This window comes from Pollicipes pollicipes, unplaced genomic scaffold (assembly GCF_011947565.3).
Source record: "Pollicipes pollicipes isolate AB1234 unplaced genomic scaffold, Ppol_2.1 Scaffold_7261;HRSCAF=8764_pilon_pilon_pilon, whole genome shotgun sequence".
Taxonomy (NCBI): Eukaryota; Metazoa; Arthropoda; class Thecostraca; order Pollicipedomorpha; family Pollicipedidae; genus Pollicipes; species Pollicipes pollicipes.
This window is the reverse complement of record NW_023597054.1, coordinates 58,148,903-58,169,916: the sequence shown is the minus strand read 5'-3', so window position 1 is coordinate 58,169,916 and position 21,014 is coordinate 58,148,903. Positions and strand designations below refer to the sequence as shown.

The window sequence follows — 21,014 nt, the reverse complement described above, 5'->3', positions numbered from 1 at the left end:
CCGATGGCAATCAGTGATTGGCCAGCTCACTGGAAAGCTTATGATTTAATCGCTCGTAGATTGCGTCCACGGCATTAGTGTCCACTTGGCTCACGTCTTCACTGAGCGATGGCGGAGCACCACGGGCGCCTTTGACGTGTTTATTCGAGACGGGATGGTCGTTACCCGTCTTCTACGCCGTCACGAAGGCTGTGGTCGACAGTGAGCGTCCACGGCGACCGCGCATACAAACAGCGCGAGGCCGACTGGGCGCGGCCGCAGACCGGCAGGACAGCTCGACGCGGCGGCAGCTGTCGGTGTCGGCGGCGGCCAGGCGGCGGTAGGTGGATCACCTGAACCCCGCACATGTTTGACGAGTTCGGGCAGCCGAGTGCGACGAGCCCGGGCAGCCGAGCGTGACGAGTTCAAGCAGCCGAGCGTAAAGAGTTCGTTGGCAGCTTCATTTTTCTGATTGATGTTAGTTCATTCACATGTATGTTTGGCTATCACTTATCTGTTAATTCATCGTCATATCTCATATTTTACATTATTGGTTACCATTCACGTATTAAGTGCCATGTTAATTATAGCTGCTAGCAGTTGGCCGAAACCGGGGACAGCGAAAGTTTCGTGAGTCAGGAATTAAACATCGACATGTCGATTCTTCATCTCGGGTCCAAGGCCTGAACTAGGCCTGCACTTATCCTTGCACTTCACCTGACTGTTATGTAAGCACGAACATCTGCATTTTGCAAACAGCGTCGCTTGTCTCGTCGCTTGTCGCTCCTTATTTCAGTGGCAAATTGACGGTGCATGCTAACTCCCAAACCTCCTGCTTTTTGTCCTTGTGATCCAAATTGTTATATTTCGAGACAGAATTGTTATTTTGCTAGCCAACTGAACCGAGCTCGCTTTCTCACAACATGCTACCATTGGCGGATGTCGGGATGACGATGCAACGTTACACTGCCTGGCAAACGGACTTCCCCTGCGAACTGTCTCTAGCCTGGACCGGGATGAAGCTTAGACTGACTAAACTGATTGTTTTCTTTTTTGTCACCGGAAAGCTCTTTCAAAATCTGTCTGATGTGGCCTCCTTTTCCGTGTCGCTATCCCGTCTTCATCAAATATATACATCATGACTAGCCGGTGGTCCTTTGGTGTCATTTCGGTCAGTGATGCCCGATCATTTTAGGTTCATTCTCGAGGATGAATCAAGTTATAATTTTCCCCGAATCAAAACAACCAAAGTTGGCTGGCATAATCCATGTGTATTTTAATCTTGCATTGTGGCCGGGATCATAAGCGGCGGATCGATTTAGAGAGGTGACCTACACGCTAATTGCATTCAGGCAACAAAAATCAAGTAACAAACTCACGGGCTCTCGGTTTTCCCTTCGTACATGAGCGCTGCATGCCAGCGGAAACACTTGTGGTTGCTGCGATTGCATATATATTGTAACTCACTATCCATGAGTAGATTGGATCCCCGTCATTAATCGGTGTTCGCTGTTCCTCCTTCATTTGTTTTTTTCCCCGCTGAAGCCCATCCTGATACTGTGGTCTGTTGAGCTGAGCACATTTTCAAGCTGACAAGCTCTGGACTGCAAAATCCTCTTCCAAAGCAATCCTATCTCCGTACCTATCCAACCTTGTATTCTACCTTCATCCTGCATTCAGATGTTTGCCTTTCATGGGTATCGTTTAGGCAGAGGTTCACTGATTCAAAGTTCGTCTTCCAATCCAAGCGCCAATCGTTTGAATAGGACCAAGCTGTGGGATTAGCTATGCCTGCCAGTATCACAATCGACGGAAACAAACCATTTTTAAGGTTGTGCGTTTACAGTGCCTGTAAAAAACCGTTGCGAAAATGTAGATGGCTTGTAGCATGGCTATAGCACAATGCTCGTGGCTTTCAGTGGGCATTTGTGTCTCACGTATTTTGAGGCATGACTTTTAAAGAAATTACGCGAGCAATCCGAAGCCCTTGTTGCACCTTAAAAGTGCAGGGTCTATCTTACCGTGGCAAACAACAACCTGTAGTAGGAAGTAGTACACCGTCAAACTAGATCATTCTACTATGCATGTAAAGGGCTCTTGGGCTGGCAAATGGCCATACATAACATGCAGCATTGGGAGCTAACATAAGGGCATGCAGCATGCAGCAACGAGAGCGGCCACGACCGCATGCAGCAAGCAACCACCATGCAAGCCAATACAGCATGCGAACCAACAGCACATGCACAATCACCAGGGCATGCAGATGCAACACGTCACATTACCTTAAATTGTTCCGGACCCGAACATTCTTGAATGTGTCCAAAAGATGTGTCTAGCTCTGTCGTACGCAGTGTCCGAAGGCTTATTCGATTCGTATGCGATAGCACATTCGTGACACTGGCTTCCAAGGCATTGCGATACCACCGTGCCAAAATGATAATGAAGTTAAAAGTTAATGTCATAACAACACCCCTTGTCTCTTCACAAGTTGAGCCGGGTAAAATATTGTGGGTTTGACACATTTATCCACACAGCGTAACGTCTTCAAAGATACCCGTGCTTGGTTCTTCGAAATGCTTCTGGTTTTGACTCGGTTGATGCGCGGATAAAACTATTTCATGCATGCCATTACCTTTTGCATATATGTTGTGCTGACATCTGAGAGAAGGAAGCGTCAAACACCGACCGAGCCTTGGCAGCATGCATCCGCTATCTTAGCGAGTTCTGACAGGGCTAGCATAAAAGCCTCATAAATGTCACCACATAAATTAGGTGATTACGTTTGTTGCTGCTCCGAGCTGTGTGATGCTACAGTTGATAGCTGCTCAAGGCCTCTGGGAACGATAACGACCGCGAGGCAAGCGGCACACAAAGGTAACGACCGCGAGGCAAGCGGCACACAAAGGTAACGACCGCGAGGCAAGCGGCACACAAAGGTAACGACCGCGAGGCAAGCGGCACACAAAGGTAACGACCGCGAGGCAAGCAGCACACAAAGGCAACGACCGCAAGACCAGCGGCACACAAAGGTAACGACCGCGAGGCAAGCGGCGCTCAAAGGTAACTACCGCGAGGCAAGCGGCATTCAAAGGTAACGACCGCGAGGCAAGCGGTACACAAAGGTAACGACCGCGAGACAAGCGGCACTCAAAGGTAACTACCGCGAGGCAAGTGGCACACAAATGCAATTTTTAATGTCATTTTTGGAATGTGCAGTGGAATCCCTCACGCAATATGTTGGCACTCGAGTAAGCAGACACTAGCCGCCAGGGAGACCGTTCGAATTACGTGGGAAAGCGACTCCCAACTGACTACCTTGGTGTGATTTCCAGTGACATGATAACTGGCAACGGCTTCTGGCGATCTGGGCCATGGTTTATCAGCTCGGGTTGAGCTGTTGAAATGTCCACCAAAAATCCATTGAACCACATTTCAGCTCAGGGGCAAAAATACAAGCGTATTTCAATGTCAGTCCCTGATAGATCCAGCGTGTCTGAATCTGATCGTGATGCCAATGGCTCGGCGTTCCGGCCTCAGGCCAGCCAGGCACGAGCTTGGTGGCCTTCGCTGGACGGACGCCCGGCGCCTCACAACTCGCCCTTGCTCTGACAGCAGGGGATATCCAAGCGAGAGCCGTTTTGAGTGGGAGATCAGAACCGTTCCAGGACGGAAGTCCTCCTGCCGTTTACGCTAACGCCACGCTGTCAGAGCCGGGGCGTCAAAGTAAATGGCGCGCGGCCTCCGGGCCACGTCCTCCTGCGATGAAATGAGACCCGAAAAGCTATTGGTAAAAGGCGAATATTTTTCCTCCGCGGGGTGGTACACATCGGCTGCACCTGTGGCCGGCCGGAGCGTTTTCGTGGAATCGCCGATGGTATGAGAGGGCATAGACCGGTCCAAGCCAGGCTAGGGGGGGCAAAACGAATTCACCAATGTCGGATCGTCGCTACCAGAAGCAATGAAGTGCTAATGTTTCCAAAAAATAGACCTTTTCCTTGAAATTTTTGACATTTTAAAGCATGTACAGGCTGGCATACATTTTGTATTGAATTTTATAGCAAACTCCTCCGCCCCATGTCATCTTAAGGTGGTTCGTTAACTCAGCGGTAATGCTTGGCGCCCACCAGCCGAAGGGATCGCCCCGAAATAGCGATTCTGAGATCAAGGAAGATCCACGAAGAACTGTGGTGTTTATCTATACAGTTGATTATAAGATTCCCACACGGATCCCGCTGGGTCCAGGGGTGTGGCATAAGCGGAGGCTTCCTTGTTACCGAGCCCAACTGGTTACCGAAACGCTGAACGTTAAACGTTACCGAACGTTACCTTGTTGCAGGCAATCTCTGCTCGTCGGACTTGAAAACGATCCTCGCGCCAGCACTCGGGAACACCTTGCTAACCACCATGTTGTTGGGATTTGTTCTGGCCACCTTTCTGCATGTCAGCAAAGCATGCTTGGAGGTTCCGCACTACTTCGGATCCATGGATGCAAGTCTGGAAATCAGTAGAAGTACACTCCGGGAGACGGGCTCCTCGTGCCATTGCTGTGGCCTGTGCCACCAGGACGACCGATGCAAGAGCTTCACTTTCGATGTAAACGAGAATTCATGCGTCCTGTACAGCAAGGTGGGCGGCTACAGCGAGTTCACCCGCCTGCCGTCGAGCCAGTCTACCCAGGAGTACTTCTTCATGCCGAACAGCTCGACGACAGGCGAGTTCTGCCGCCATGACACCGACTGCCAGGCGGGTAGCGGCTCATGCATCGCCAGGATCTGCACCACTGACGTCACACGCACCTGTAGAGATGTATACGAGATCAAGGTTGAATCGCCCGATCACGCTTACTGGGGTGCCGTCAAAGGAGAAGAAATTCTCTTCTACTGCGTGATGAACTACAGAAAAGGCGGATACACGATGCTTTTGGAAGCTCCGTTTTGGTTCACGCGGTGGACGACGTCAAACCGGCTGAACTTCATCTACACTGAAAGTGGCAATATCCCCGGCGGCGGTGACCCTGTTTCCCATCTCTGGTAAGTTAGGTATTGGCACACTACCGTTGCTTTGCCTTAGCCCATAAACTCCAAAACTAATTTTAAATCATCATGGTCAGCTTGTGGCGCGGTACTGATGTCTTCGTTGTCACAACTAAGAATAAAGAACGAACTTGGCAATATGAAATCAACAGTCAATGACCTGAGTAAAATATGACATAATGACTGAAGTATGTAAAAATCTTAAGCAACAAAAATATTTTCTTTCTTCCATTTCGGCATGCGTATGCATATCTGTGGTGTCATTGTGCCTATTGCATTGTATTGTCTCTCAGTTCATTCACGGGTGGATTTTCAGGTAGCCAGTTGGCCATAACACCGTAACGCCAGACGCCAAAATACTGGTAAAGATGTTGACATAAATCTAGTGGATGCGCTGATTAGAAACAAAGGGCACGTGTCAAAGCACATGGGACTGCCCTAACATACAAGATAATATGCATGATAAGAGATGGTAGAAGCACACGCCACCGGGATCAGTGGAAACGTTTACATGGGCAGCCATGACGACCTCGCATTTGCGTTTTGACGCGGGAGCGTTGAACCTCGCTACAGAAGAACAGACACTGGTGGCTGAAGTCAGGGGGCGCCAAGTTGTCGCGACACGATCACAAAAAAGCCTTGGTGTTCTCTGGTCGACACCTGGGCGGCTGGAAAGCGGTCAACAGTGGGGGTCGCGTCTCTCTTCGTGAAAAAGGCTTGGTGTTGTCTGGTCGACACCTGGGCGGCTGGAAAGCCGTCAACATTGAGGGTCGCGTGTCCCGTCGTGAAAAAAGGCTTGGTGTTCTCTGTTCGACACCTGAGTGGCTGGAAAGCTGTCAACAATGAGGGTTGCGTCTCCCTTCGTGAAAAACGAAGAACGTGGACCAGGACCCAATAGGCTCTGATATCGTTTGCTTTCACATCGGCTCTTCCTTCGGTGCATGCTTCGGTGCGATTACAGCACAGGTTGTCATATGGGGTCGCGGCTCTGACCCTCGATCGTCCCCTGTCTCTGTGCGGCAGGGCCGGGGACGCCATCAGAGACTCCAGACCTGGTGACTACCATGTGGTCGTGGTCAGCGCTATCGGTAAGCGTTTCTCCTCTGCCGACCGCCACCGGCTCGTGACTTGGCGTGGAACTGTTAGCTGTGACTAGGGCCCGTAGACACGACAAAGCATAGCCTGTGACGTCAGCGAGGCCCAGGAGTTCTGGCAGTGGCATTGTAATATGCTGGGTAATCGACCCGTTCACCATTTTATTGCTGATTTGAACATGTTTTGAACCAAGTAGCGTGCACCGTAGGGAACTCTGGTTTACTGTATTTCCAAACCTCAGGTAGCTGTTTCCATAAACCCAATGGAAGCTGCTCAAATGGGAGCGACAAAATGAGCTGCAGCCGGCCGTAGCGATGCATTCTTCCAACGTTACGACGACATCACCTCCGGGCGGTGCATTTATAACGGCCTCATCGTCGCGGACCCTGTGGGTGGGCTTATGCCCCACTCCACCCCATTGGGTTTTCAGCTGATTGCATGGTGAATGGATATGGCCACAACCCTGGCACCGCCCGGATGTGAGGCTACCGTAACGTTGAAAGATTGCGTCCACAATTTGAGGCCGCGCCTTTCAAAGTTGAAACGATTTCGAGTGCGATTTAAGGCGAAGCACCCGTCCCGACACGGCTGCGATAAAACTGATTGCGGTGTCAGCATTTAATTATGTCTTACAGCCTTTTGAACTTAGGAGGCCTGCATCAGGTCCACAAGTTTAATACAACTGTGCCATCAGAACGTTTCGGGACTTTTTGAACATGCAGAAGCAAATGGAGTGATTCAGTGGTAATCTTGAGGCACTGAGGCCCAGTGCTTTCTGGAGTATGAGGCAGTTTCTGAGTTGAACGTTTCCGAAGTAGTTCCTTACATTTTTGAGCGTCTTAAAGGGAGTGTTCCACATTTATAGGGGGCTCTGGACTGAAATAGCCATCTTGAATACCTTTTGGTACTGTTCATTACTCTGCCATTCTTAAGACTTAAACCTAACCTAACCTAAGCCCCTCTAGTTTCTGGGCTAGACACCCGCGAAATGGGGAGATATATCGAGGAGAGCATTCCAAAGTCACCTTCGTATTCATGGCGTCATCATGACGCCATTCAAATCCTGCCATTCCGTAAACCATGTGGCTACCAAGACCAAGCAAAAATATTATTTTCGAGGTGTTCATATCTGCCGTTCTTGAGCATTCTTTCCAGACATGAGCGCCGTCAATTGGCTCTCAGTCAATGTTGTGCATGGTACAATGACGTAATCAAACTATGACGCATTGAGGATCATATTTAGTGGACAGAGAATTGTGCTGTTTAAAGCATTTTTTCCACTTGAAAAGTATTCCAGCCGTTCCAAGTGCGCTTGTTTCATTAGAGCTGTTGGCTGGTTAAATACCCTTTGCTTGGGTGGCCGTCAACTTGACATCCTGAGACTAAAAAACTGACATAGCTAGAAGCACCAAATTCGCAGCACAGGTTGGCCCGTATGTGAATTGATTTGGTCCAAATTTGAAGGTCCTAGGTCATGACTTTGGGGTCAAATAAAATCAAACAATGTCAAACTCTGGGTTGGTGTCTCATGTGCCCTCAAGCCCACCCATGCAACCGCTGTGGAGCTGCATACTTGCTCTAGCCAAAAGGTCAGTGGTTGAGCTATGACCAAATGCCCAAGAGATTGTTTCTATTTTGTCATTCCAATAAACTATATATATATATATATTTATATATATATATATATATATATACACACCTATATATATATATATATATATATATATATATATATAACAATTAGCATTACGTATTAGCTAGGCATTTCGTGATTATTGATATATGAATATATGAAGCATATATGAAGCGTTGCGCTAGGCGGTAAGTTCCTAAAACCAAAACGGTGTTCTGAGGCATTTTACGTCAGTGATTTCCTCTGACCTTTAAAAATTGCATGGAAGATGCCTGTTGCGGCCCCTGTCATTAATAGATTTGAAATGGGCTTCAGAAACTTCCTTACAATCCAAGCTTTCGAGTAAAAAAGCGGGAAGTTTTGTTTTGGTATGATCTTTAGACCTGTTCCTAGATCACTGAGATCGATTGTATTCTCGATTTAATAGGTTTGTTGCGTAAGAAGCTATCTCAAATATGCATGCCTTTGCCTAGCACTCCGTTGTTGCATCACACTGAACAATTCCCTAGAAATGCCTTTCGCTGACATTCAAAAATCCGCTATTCACTTATCTACAGCTAGGCAAATTTTGGGGTAGCCGTTCAAAAAGTATTCTGGGAGAACCTTCGGACCCATCAAATTGACCGCCTCCCCCCCCCCCCCCCCTCCAACGAGCGCGTGCTAAGAAACGCGCACCATACGTCTGAGCATGTGCCTGTCTTCCCGAACGAAAACAAACGAATGCAACGTTCCGATGGACTTCAGCAACGGCAGCTGACTGGGGGCCGCCGTCACTCTCTCCTGGACCTCCACTGGGTCGGTTGCTCTTCAACCAAAGTGCTGGCAGGCGAGCGACTTCACTCCTCCCCATGTTCTGAAGTTAAAGATTTTGTTGAGTGTTAATGGGCGCTTTTTACCTCGTTCTCTATTTGCGATGCGTAAAATTATGTCGAATGCTGGTAAGCTTAAAAGTCAGCATTTGGAAGTCTGAAAACCGCAAACAAATGTTGCGTTTTGCGGTCGCAGTCAAAGCACAAAACGTGTTTCTAGTGCTTCCAAGTACTGAGTAGCGACAGTCTGAGTAATCGCAGACCTTTGCATCACGCCAGCTTTGCCGCAATTAAAAGACGTAACGGCGTTGGCAAACGAACGAGCTACATGCCTGACCTTTGCCTTCGCTCGGTGAAAACATGGAACAGCCTCGCCCTACGTCGGAGCCCCGTCTCGGGCTTGCCCGTCCCCTACAACGCCGCATAACGGAAAGCTCTCTCACTAGTAAGCCTCATCTAAAGCTGACGCCATGTGGGCGGGACTGCCGTCACCTGATGAGTCGTGGGCTTGCAGCGGTGCTGCTTGACCCGTAGGCCTGCAGCGGCGCTGGCCTTAACCCGCGCCCAGCTTGGGGTCTCAGACAACCACGCCCGGCTGGGGCGAGTTGACGTTCTCGGGAACCCCCAACTTCCAGACGTCGTATGAGAAAACAACGGTGCCGTTGTGAATGTCTCGTCAAGTCATGAGGAACGCACTCGAATTTGTTTACCTCGGGTTAAATTTGGGGTCACCAGAGGTCACGAAAGGCCAAAAATGATTATTTTGATGGATGAAGTTAACACATCAAGACGAGTATTGAGGGTACAGAGGCAAGCGTTAAGACTATTGGGAGTCCATTCAGACCACTTCTACTCCCTCACAAGAGTCAGATCAGAGCAGGTCACCGTTCAAAACTGGTCTACCAGTAGCCTACAAACACGATACTTTTTATTTTGTTCATTAAGTGTTTCTGACCCAGTTTATCTTATAAGGTGCAGCTGTGGAAAAGTGTCCCAAAAATAAATGCCATTTTAAGCTTACCTAAAGGACACTTGAGGTCAGCTTAGGTCAAATTTGTAACCCATTCAAATGGCAACATTTGAGGCGCTTATCGGGTCTAAGTGGCCAGTATAATGTTTTTCTGTTGTCAGAAATAGTGTGTTAAATATCTACAGACACTCAATATCACATAACCGTTGTATACATTGTACATCCTCCCTTCGACATTTGGTGCTGAATTTGTGCAGACATGTTCGTAAATGAAATTTTACGTCATCAGCTTGACAGTACGATATAGAGGTGGTTACATGCATCGCACTCGCTCATCTAGTCTCTCCTCTAACTACAATAAGGGTCGTCGGCCTTGGACGGTCTCACATGTCCTTACAAATCCTCACATGACTTACTGTGCCCTCATTACGCATCATAACGATATCACAGCATGTTGCTACTTGAGAATACTGCGCCCAAAATCCCTTAAAAATGCTTATTGTGAGGCTAGCGTGTGTTTTGCAGAAAGCACCTCCAGAGATAGGTCATGACCTGGGCCAAGCTCATGTGCGTTGTGGCCACAACATAGTTGTGCATGTAGGTTCGTACTCTTTTTCTCGTACACAAACACCAAAACTACGCAGAAGTGCGTACAAAGTTGCATTATTTACGAAAAATAGCACAAATTTGATCGACCTGAAGTCACTGAAATCCCTTGGTTCTGAAGGTTATCTATAGCCATATCAGATTTAAACAAAAATAAATTAACTACGACAAAGTTAGGTGTGATCAAAGTTTTTAGAGGCTTCACGATAACCCGGCTCTCTGATATCACCTTGGTCACTACGCTTGGCGGGTCAAACTGTAGATTTGCACGAATGATGGCAACTTGGAAGAACGTCAGGTGCGGAAAATGTGTTGCTGCTGCAGGGGTTCGTTTTTCTGTGCTTGAACAACCGTAGTGGAGAGTCGACTTCCCTACGCGGCCGGGCGCAGGTTACACTGACTCAATACAATCTACCCACGATAGTGTCAGACGGAGGCATTAGCAGCATTCAGAGTCGGGTTATCGTATTGGTTGAATCAAGGCCCCGGTCAGCAAGCAGTTACTGCCGCGCTACCAGCTGGTGCATAGCAGCCTCCGTCGCGTAAATGGCGAGGCGCCGACGGCGTTTGAGACACGCCATTTGAGAAAAAAACATAAGTTTCGTGACTTATTGACACAAACTATTGTTTTACAAGAACTATGTGCCTCAGCTTAACTAGCGATTGCCTGCTTAGGCAATTCGATAGAAATTGTCTTGTCCGTACATTTTTCCTTGACCTGAAACGGCATGAGCTAAGTTTACGCCGTATTTGAAGTGAGACTCCGAAGACCGCTCGCCAATGCTGAGGTTTCGCTGACTCGCGAGTGGTGGGTGCACATTGCATATGTCTGGGAGAAATGGCGGCATTTCTCATGCATTGCGGTCCTGTAACCAGCTGGTGACGTCACTAACCGCTGAATTTTGCATAGAGGAATGCGGGCGTGGAAGTTTTACAGCATGACTTTGTCGCTAGCTTAGGTATTGTGCTGCTTAGCTGGTTGCATGGAGGGATGCGGGCGTGAATGTTTTCTTTATCATACGGCATTGCTTTGCCTCAAGCTAATGTATTTCACTGTTTGTCGACAGCGCTTCTTCACTTATCAGTCACTGAGGTGTCGCACGAGTTGCTTCCTTGCAATATATGTGATTCAGTTAACACGCGCCTTGGTGGCCGGTGGAATACCCTTCGCTCGAGACGAAGTCGATTTAACCCCCATAAGATATCAGAAGCTGAGAGAGCTAGATATACCAAATTCTTAGGATGCATTGGCCTGCACGTGAACTTACTTGCGCCGAAATTAATGGTTCCTAGATCATGGCCTTTGGGGTAAATAAGGTCAAACAAGGTCAAAATCCAGACTGGTGTCTAAGAAACCGCAGAACCTGGATACCTGTTCTAATCAAATGATTACTGGTGCTCATTTAAGGTAACTTATCTTGTCTGAGCTTTCAGAACTCATGGTTACAAAACCATACAAGACTGCTTAGAGTTTTGCGCTTGAATAAGTGTCAGAGACTATGCCAGGCAATGTGTTCCAAAAAAAAAAAATGTTGGTCAGGGTGAATTTATGTCAGTGGCCTGTCCTAACCTCTATGAGTCTATGGAAGATGCATAATGTGGTTTCTGTTATAAATAAACTCGAAATGAGTGTCAAAAACTACCCCCAAAGAACAAACTCCAGAGTAACAAAACTGGTTGGCTTTGACGTAAATCTGACTTTCATACCTGACCCTAGGCCAATGGAATTTGTTCATTCAATTGTTGCTTTGCCTAAGAAACAATCTCAGAGATGTATGGCTTCGTCTAACACTTCGTTGTTGCATCAGACTGAACATTTCACTTGAAACGTCTTCGTTGAATCCATGGCATGACCTTGAGCCGCCATAGGTCAGCAACCTTACACAACCCATCAAAATGTTTTACACCAAAATATTTTTCATCAAAGTTTCTAAAGCTCTGCAAAATTTGGTGCCCCTACGCCGCGCCGTTTGAAAACCATTTTGGAAAATTTGGGGGTTCAAACTGACCCCCGCCCGAGCGCGCGTTATCAACCAACATTGGGCCAGTTTGCATGTAGTTCAAAGCTCCTATAATGAGGTAACAAGCTTATGCTCACGTTTTCAGCCTATTGTACAAAATATGAAACTGACCTGGATGAAACTACCCAAACGACTGAACATACAATATGGCAACCTATGCCGAGATCTTTCATCCACAACGCGGGCGCCTCCTCTGTAAATTTTGCCCATTATTTGTCACGGCATGTACGCGCATAGTATCTCGGATGCATGCTGGGAATGTCATCCCCACAGCAATAACCTTCTGAGCTGTGCAGACAGCGCGCTTGTGAATGCAATGCACTGAGAAACGTAGTGCCAGACGACGCCTTGGGCATCACGTTAGCCCCAGAGCTTACCGAAGCTTGGGTCCTTTGGTCTCTTAGGACATGAGGCACTTCGATGCATGCAAAGGTGTGCACGGGTGTGCGTATGCGTGTGCGCATGCACGCGCGTCCGAAACTTGCTCCTAATATGTCATCCTCTGACAGCCCACCCTGTCTACAGTCACCAGTGTATCATTCTCCAGTCTGGGTCTTCCCGAGCCTGCCTCAGCGGGTCAGCTTCCAAGTCTTATCCCGTCTCTCAGTGTCTGTCCGGTGCCAGCGTCTGACTACCGTTCGACCACATGTCTCCTCAGGGCCGGCCGATGGGGTGGAGTTCGCCGTGAGCCGCTCCCAGAGCGTGGTCATGTCGCTCGGAATGCCAGTGGCCTACGAGACCACGGACGGCTCGTTCTCGTTCTCCGGCGGCGGGACGGTGATGTACCCGTACCTCACCAACACCAACGGCATACTCTACCACATGAACAGCATCGTGACCTCCCAGGCCGGCGGTCTGATTCGGAGCCGGACAACCACAGATCCCCGCTGGTCGCAGGACGTGCAGCGCCCGGGCAGCGTGCGCCTGCTGCTCCGGGAGGGCGACTGAGGCGGGGCGGCCAGCGCTGGCGGGATGCCAGCTACTGGGCGACATAACGTGCATTGCACCGCGGACGGGCCGGCAGCGGAAGTCGTAGTCTCGGCAGGCTGCTCGCCGGGCTTTGATTCAGCAGAAGCCGCGCTAATTATGCCACGGCAACTATGCTATCTATTCAGCAAGCACGATGTACAGCGGATGTTGGCTATGAGGCAATGGTGATTCCGCACGTAGTGAAATAAAACGAGGCAATGCCACATACACTATTGCCATGTCTGCAAAATGTGCATGTTGCGAACACACGATTGATACGCTTGTTTATGATGGTAGCTTTCATTGCTTTGCCCAGAGAAATGGAGTACCACAAAGACCTGGTCCTCAGACAAAACGCGTGGCCTTGCTGTGATGTGATGTGATGTGATGATGCAAGCTGTATCTATCTCTGATCTGTTTTGCGGAAATACACCTTATTTTGCTAGCTGACCCCGATGTGTTTGTACCGCGGCTGTACCGCGGATGTGCTGTACCGCGGCTGTACCGCGGATGTGTTTGTACCGCGGCTGCGGATCTGGACGATCTCTATATAATGAACGATTTGTCCAGTTGGTAGCGTGTTCTATTGGGTTCATGGTCCAAAAACATGGAAAATTGTTGTGTTCCTACCATTTCATATGCCGCAAGTAATTGTAATTGTTGTCATTACGGCCGCCACGATATCGCAGTCATGACAGCATTATCACTGATGTCCCATCATGCATATAAAACGATATGCAATAAGGGAGATGTAAAAGTATTCTCATGTCTATATCGTGCGCGTCAGAACATCACAACCACGGACGCTCTCTCACGAATGTGACGTTATAAACTAGAGACGATGACAATATGATCCTAGTTACGATCTATTCGATAGCGCGTTTACGTGTACGTAAGGAGTTTGGCATGAAGTTTTGATTGGAAGCAAAGCCTGGCACATTAAGCAAGCATACGCACGGACCAATGTCACGGTGTCTTGAATGGGATGATACAGCCAAAGAACGCATACTTTCAAGTTATCGACGCCAATGGAGTAATGACTTCCGAATACATTTTCATATTTTGCATGTTATTTCGCTAGTCATCGCCCTTTTATTGCAAGTGAGTTGTCGAAGCTGCAAAAATCGCGCGTAACTAGCTACAATCGGCTTGCAAAGTTGTGCTTGGCTGAAGCGTCCTGTAATTGGTATGACGTCAACAAATGCCTAGCGTCCGGCCTGACGCCGATGCTGTTCGAAGTTTAGCATGGCAGAGAAGGTGTTCTCGGGCTGCCGACCTGCAGGTTCATAGCTGCTTGGTATCGGGTCTGGATACTTCGACACTGATCTTTGCGAGTCACCTCACAGATGTTTGCACAAATGTAAGACCCCGGTGCAGTAGCTGGCGGCTCGAGAGTGTGACAGAATGGAGCGTATTACCGCCGCCGGGGTGTGCCGTGCCGCCTCTGCGCTTCCACAGAGGCTATTTTCAGCCATGGGCCGGCAGGGCGGCCGATAAAGCGGCAATCATTATCACTCACACAGCGCGGCCGGCTTGTTCAGCCCATACAGCCTGGTGATGCTGGGTGTCGCCTAACTACCGGTTTGCCTTGCTACCTTTGTTCTGTGTGCCATGGAAAAATACACTTGCTGTTCATACGCAAATGCAGCTGACACCCCCAGCCCTGACACTGATCAGCTCTGGAAACGAATTGTTAAGAATGTTTTGACATTTGATGGAATGTTTAGGCGAATGTCATAAGTCTTGTAAAATATTACGCGGCAACCGCCATCGCATGGGGCGTTAGCAGCAGCAGCTGTCATACAAGCGCCGGAAACGGAACCCTTAGCTAGCCTGGAATGGAACCTGGAATGCCCACGTGGGAGGCGAGGAAACGCCAGAGGCGATTTGTCGCTGACTCTTTATCATAACGGGGACTTGGCATTTTAACAGAATAGATGAACTGATTCATGTCTGGGCGTAACTACCAATGGCGTCCGCTGGGCTCGGGCACCAGTAATTTTCGGAAAGATTTTACAACTTTGTGTTTTTAAAGTACAAAATGGTTGCAATCAAAAAACGGATCATAGTAATATTTAAGGCGTGTTTTCCATAGACACATGTCAACGACGAACCACTTCGCTCAATCGTTCTACGCCAATTTCATTTTATTGCTGGTCAGGTGGTTCTGCTGACTGTTCGAGTGAAGAAATGTGGTATGTGTTGTGACCTTGCAAGGGTGCAGTTTGTTAAAGCGCTTAGTGTTGGGGGGGTAAATGTGTAAATACGGAAGAGTGTTGAAGTCTTTACATTGCTTTTGCTCTCGAGATGCAAAAATAAATATACTTTAATAAACTTGAACTGTGCGTGACACGAAATATATTTTTGTGTCGCAATAGGGTATATCTTATGTATTCAGACACTTGCTGATGAAAGCTTTTCAAGTTCAGAAATGACGATGCAGTCAGGCCTGAAAAGTATTTCATACTGCCTGGCACCCATTTAGAGCGCCTGTTCTTACCAACCAGTGGCGAATCGGCAAGCATAAGCATCCGCATAGCTTTGCTCCTGTTTATAGATGCTTCATATGACGACAGACGACTGGTTACGTCCGTATATATACGCTTTGCTCCTGTTTATAGATGCTTCATATGACGACAGACGACTGGTTACGTCCGTATATATACGCTTTGCTCCTGTTTATAGATGCTTCATATGACGACAGACGACTGGTTACGTCCGTATATATACGCTTTGCTCCTGTTTATAGATGCTTCATATGACGACAGACGACTGGTTACGTCCGTCGAGTGAAGCTCGTCCAGCTTGCTTTCTCGATGTGAACACTTCGATTTTGTGTCGCTGGTTATATCTGACAGAAGATGAGTGCTGAAAGTAGCGTTCAACAGTTCCGCCAATTAGCCACGCGTGAATGCCGGAGGTCGCGCGGCCCTAGCGGTGATCGGACGCACGGGATTGGGTTGGGCACATTTTGATTGGGTTCTTAAGCCCTTGGTGTATTCAGGGTAAGCTACCGCATGGTGTTCCCGCTGTGAAAGCTGCGACGGTTGGCTGGTGCTGTTGATGACGGCACTCAGGAGCGAGCAGCAGGTCAGGCCTCCTGAATGCCGTCATCCGACTCGTCATCAGACCGTCAGCGCCCCGACTCCTGACAGTCGTGCGGGACGATCTCCCGTGTTCCAGTCCATCAAAAGCTTGCGACGAGACAGCAGCCCAACAAAACGAGAAAGGCGTTTCAAACATGGTACGTCAGATTTCGCCGCAAAAATATCCACAGACGCGGTGAAAGAATAGCGAGATGATCGGAAAGTTGATACAGAAAGAATTCGTCGGTATTTAGTCTCATATGCTAGAGTTACAGAGGCTCGCCTGGAGTACGACAAGGAAATCAAATCATTCAAAGAGTGTGTAAAGAGCTCTGATGATGAGCGAACTCAGCTGCACATGAAAGTGAACATAAATGAAGCCGTCTGCAGACTTCCGACCCTAATCTTCGGCCGACGGGGCTGACAGCTCGTGCTGGTGCGTCCACAGCCGGCAGTGGAGGCGGAGCTGAGCGCACGTCAGGTCCTCTACCGGACACAGTTTAGGGTGCACCCTAGGTCCTGTACCGGACGCAGTCTAGGGCGCACCCTAGGTCCTGTACCGGACACAGTCTAGGGCGTACTCCAGGTCCTGCGCCTAACACATTCTAGGGCGTACATCAGGTCCCGCACCGGACACAGTCTAGGGCGTACTCCATCCTAACACATTCTAGGGCGTACCTCGGGCCCTGCGAGGGACACAGTCTAGGGCATGCCTCAGACGTCTTGACAAGCTCCTCTTCCGGCCAAAGGGGAAGCCAGATTGAACCTACCTCCCACAAGGACCATTAATTCGGTTAGGGTAGGCATTAAAGACCCCTCAGTCCAAGCTTTCAGTGTTATTAGGGTTTCCGCGTCCCGTTGTGTCCCAAAGGCGTGCTGAATGGGTCGTAGGTTCGTTGATGTATTTACTCGGAGAGAAACACGTGCGTATATATATATATATATACATATATATATATATACATATATATATATATACATATATGCACATATATATACATATATATATATATGTATATATATATATATATATATATATATATATGTATATATACGGATAGCTCCAAGTAAGACAGAGGGGCAGCGTGCGATGCGATTTGTGGCGACTGGACGAAGAGTATTACATTGTTCCAACACTGCTTGACTGTTTCTGCTGAGCTCTGTGCAGTGGGAGACACATTGTTTTACGCAAAAAACCCGCAGGGAAGAACATTTTTTAATTGTCAGCATCCCTTAGCAGCATCTTCGCTGTAACCATTTGGAAACTGAGCATGCATAGCTTTTGGCAGGTGTTAGCTCCGGAGGGGGTCGGAAAATATGTTTGGACGCGTCTTTGTGTAGACTGCCGGACAGATGGGGCCAATTAAGAATAACAAAGCTGATGCTTCTGCTAAAGACGGTCCAGATGGTCCTCCACCTACTTCTGTACAAGCGCTATACTCGGACGGAAAGCGGTTGTCATCTGCTCGTCTGGCAGCAACAAAAAAACAAAACAACTGACAACAGGCTTGGGAACAGGCGAACATCGAAACCCACGGCAACGCGAAAATAAATTCAGGGCAATGCAGCACACGGTGGGTAATTGGGCGTCCTCTCATCGCGACAACAGCCAGTAGGAAGTCAGCCCTTGTCACCGCTGTTTCGGCCATACACACGGAACTCACATATTTATTCTGCCAGGTCAAATGCCAACGTATACTCGGTATGATCACCCTCTGTATGTTGTCCACGAACTTGTGCAGTGTCGTCGCCTGGAACCTGGACGCCACCGTACTTTGGCTCTCACGCACGACGGGGACTGTCTCTACGCTCCTCCATTGGACAAGAACCAATCTTGGACGCGAGGGCTGCTTTAGACTTCATGAAGCACATACATTTTCAAATAATCCACTCGTCTTTTTAATGTCCTGCAACTTTGTATAACTTTAGCTTTAACAAGCCTAGTTCCGACCTGATGACTAAGAGCATGTAGCGCGCTGTTTATGCATGCGCCGAATAAATTAAGACCGTTAGACAAAGAAGTGGGCGCTAAATCACTGCTAAATGACCGCTACAGGCTACGGGCTCCTAAAACCCAAATACTAGCACTAGTCTCGGATGCGCCTCAGGCCCTGCACCGGACAGTCTCGTGCGTGCCTCATACCCTGCACCGGACACAGTATCGTGTGTGCTTCAGGCCCTTTACCGGGCACAGTCCCGCGCGCGCCTCAGGCCCTGCACCGGACACAGTCCCGCGCGTGCATCAGGCCCTGCACCGAACAGTCTCTTGTGCGCCTTAGGCTCTTCACCGGGCACAGTCTCGTGTGAGCCTTAGGCCCTGCACCGGACACAGTCTCGTGTGCGCCTCAGGCCGTGCACCGGACACAGTCTCGTGTGCACCTCAGGCCCTGCACCGGACACAGTCTCGTGTGCACCTCAGGCCCTGCACCGGACACAGTCTCGTGTGCGCATGAGGCCCTGCACCGGACACAGTCTCGTGTGCACCTCAGGCCCTGCATCGGACACAGTCTCGTGTGCGCATGAGGCCCTGCACCGGACACAGTCTCGTGTGCACCTCAGGCCCCGCATCGGACACAGTCTCGTGTGCGCATGAGGCCCTGCACCGGACACAGTCTCGTGTGCGCATGAGGCCCTGCACCGGACACAGTCTCGTGTGGGCCTGAGGCACTGCACCGGACACAGTCTCGTGTGCACCTCAGGCCCTGCATCGGACACAGTCTCGTGTGCGCATGAGGCCCTGCACCGGACACAGTCTCGTGTGCACCTCAGGCCCTGCATCGGACACAGTCTCGTGTGCGCATGAGGCCCTGCACCGGACACAGTCTCGTGTGCACCTCAGGCCCTGCATCGGACACAGTCTCGTGTGCGCATGAGGCCCTGCACCGGACACAGTCTCGTGTGCACCTCAGGCCCTGCATCGGACACAGTCTCGTGTGCGCATGAGGCCCTGCACCGGACACAGTCTCGTGTGCGCATGAGGCCCCGCACCGGACACAGTCTCGTGTGGGCCTGAGGCACTGCACCGGACACAGTCTCGTGTGGGCCTGAGGCCCTGCACCGGACACAGTCTTGTGCGGTCCACCGGCCGCTGCTTGCCTGGTCCCATCGTGCGGGGTTAGCGGCGTAGTACAGGGCAATAATTGGTCGTAGAAGGTTACGTCAGCGCGGATGGCTGTTAACACGCAACGGATGGCTGTTACACACGCCGAGTGGCCGGTTCAATACCTTACGTTCGGGCAAGGCTACTAGAGAGAGCTACGCAGACGTCGCGTCACCATGGGACTTAGTTTGGTGGCCCGTAGTTTGGCTTTTGGCTAATGCTATGCGAAGGCTGGTAGATACTAGTAACAGAATTACGAACGGAGATTTCGCCAATGAACTGGGTAGCCGTCCTGTTTTACATCTTTGTTTCAGTGTTACGTGAGTAGATATTGTACATTTTGCATCCAAAACGTTCTAGACAAATCAGTACTACACGTTTTCAGGGTTCAGTGCCCGTGCCATATTCGTCGAAGTCAGCGTGCCTGAACATTTGCATGTAATGCCACTTTGTGAAATGTATATCTATTGATAAATAAATGGTCATCATGCGAAACGTCTACATTAAATTTGCAAATGGGCAATAATCGCTCACTTGTCGTCGTGCTGCAGTACCTAAATGGAGTGAAACGTGAAAAATGTAATGTGAGGGGGGCAGGTGCCAAAAATTTCGCTGTTTCTTTACTATGGTCTTACCACTCACTGGCTAACTTGCAGATCCATGGTGTCGGATGGGTTAAGCGAAAACGGTACGCATAGCATAATACCCGACTACCCTTATATGTCCCCAAGACCATTTCCCAGATGAGATATCGGCCACCACTTTTTGACTGGCAGAAATTGCAAAGCTTGCCGGAAATGGTCTCACTTTACAGGGAAATCTGCTACTTTGAACTGAAATGGCGCGCTCTGCATTTTCGCCTCCCGGGCTCACCTTTCACTGCCTCCATTAGGGTAAGCCAACCCTGCACCCACCCCGGCAACGCCGCCCCTAAGGCTAGAGGAAGCGCATTCCAACTTCTCAATGCGCGTCCCACGGTGCTGCAAGCCCGTCTGGGCCGCCGTTTCTCATCTCTACCCTATACCGTTGTTCTCTTTTACACAGACTGTTTATAAGCACTCCCGGCTAGAGTTCTCCGGGATAGGTCACTGGTGAATGGGTTACCCTATCTCTCTGTCAGCCTCAGACTGGTAGCGCATTTCAGCAATAATTTTGTACTCTGGTGCGAACTAACGCCCTTTCCCAGGTGAAAATGTTTTAATGAATGTCCTAGGTCCTGTAAAAAATCGGTTTATCGAAATGTTTATATTTAAACCAGCCCGCAAAAAACAGCATTTCCACGCGGCCTAGCCGTTGATACCATATGACGTAGTCCCAGGATGACGTCACAGCATCGCCACCCAGAATGCAGTAGCGCGGGGACTTGAGGCTCGGGTAGGTGGTCAGTTCACACACCCAGCATTTGATTCATCGCCTGGCACCGGCGTTGCCAGGGCAACGGACGTCGTACCCATGGCAACGAACTTCGAAATGAAAGGAGGAAAACTACGCCAACTGACAACTTACAAACTACGACAAAGGTCACGTGAGGGCTTTGAGAAACTGGCTTAAATGTACATTTTAGTACATACATTACATTACCTTCAGTACACATTTTAGGTCAGTGTCATCGTTTGACATTTAGAAAATCATGGTGATCAAAACCAACGACATTGTTAGGATTTTTTACTTGAACAAGCGTCGAGGACCGCCACTAGGCGGTATGCTGCTAAA

At 49.2% G+C, this 21,014-nt stretch overlaps 1 protein-coding gene across 1 annotated transcript; it reads left to right on the top strand.

Moving 5' to 3' along the window:
• The first annotated feature begins 304 nt into the window (after positions 1-304).
• Positions 305-13,506, top strand: LOC119112713 (uncharacterized). The gene is made up of 4 exons (XM_037236991.1): positions 305-319; positions 4,316-5,009; positions 6,036-6,100; positions 12,805-13,506. The coding sequence occupies exons 2-4, from the start codon at positions 4,384-4,386 to the stop codon at positions 13,092-13,094; spliced, it is 981 nt and encodes a 326-aa protein (XP_037092886.1). The 5' UTR covers positions 305-319; positions 4,316-4,383; the 3' UTR covers positions 13,095-13,506.
• Positions 13,507-21,014: the final 7,508 nt, after the last annotated feature.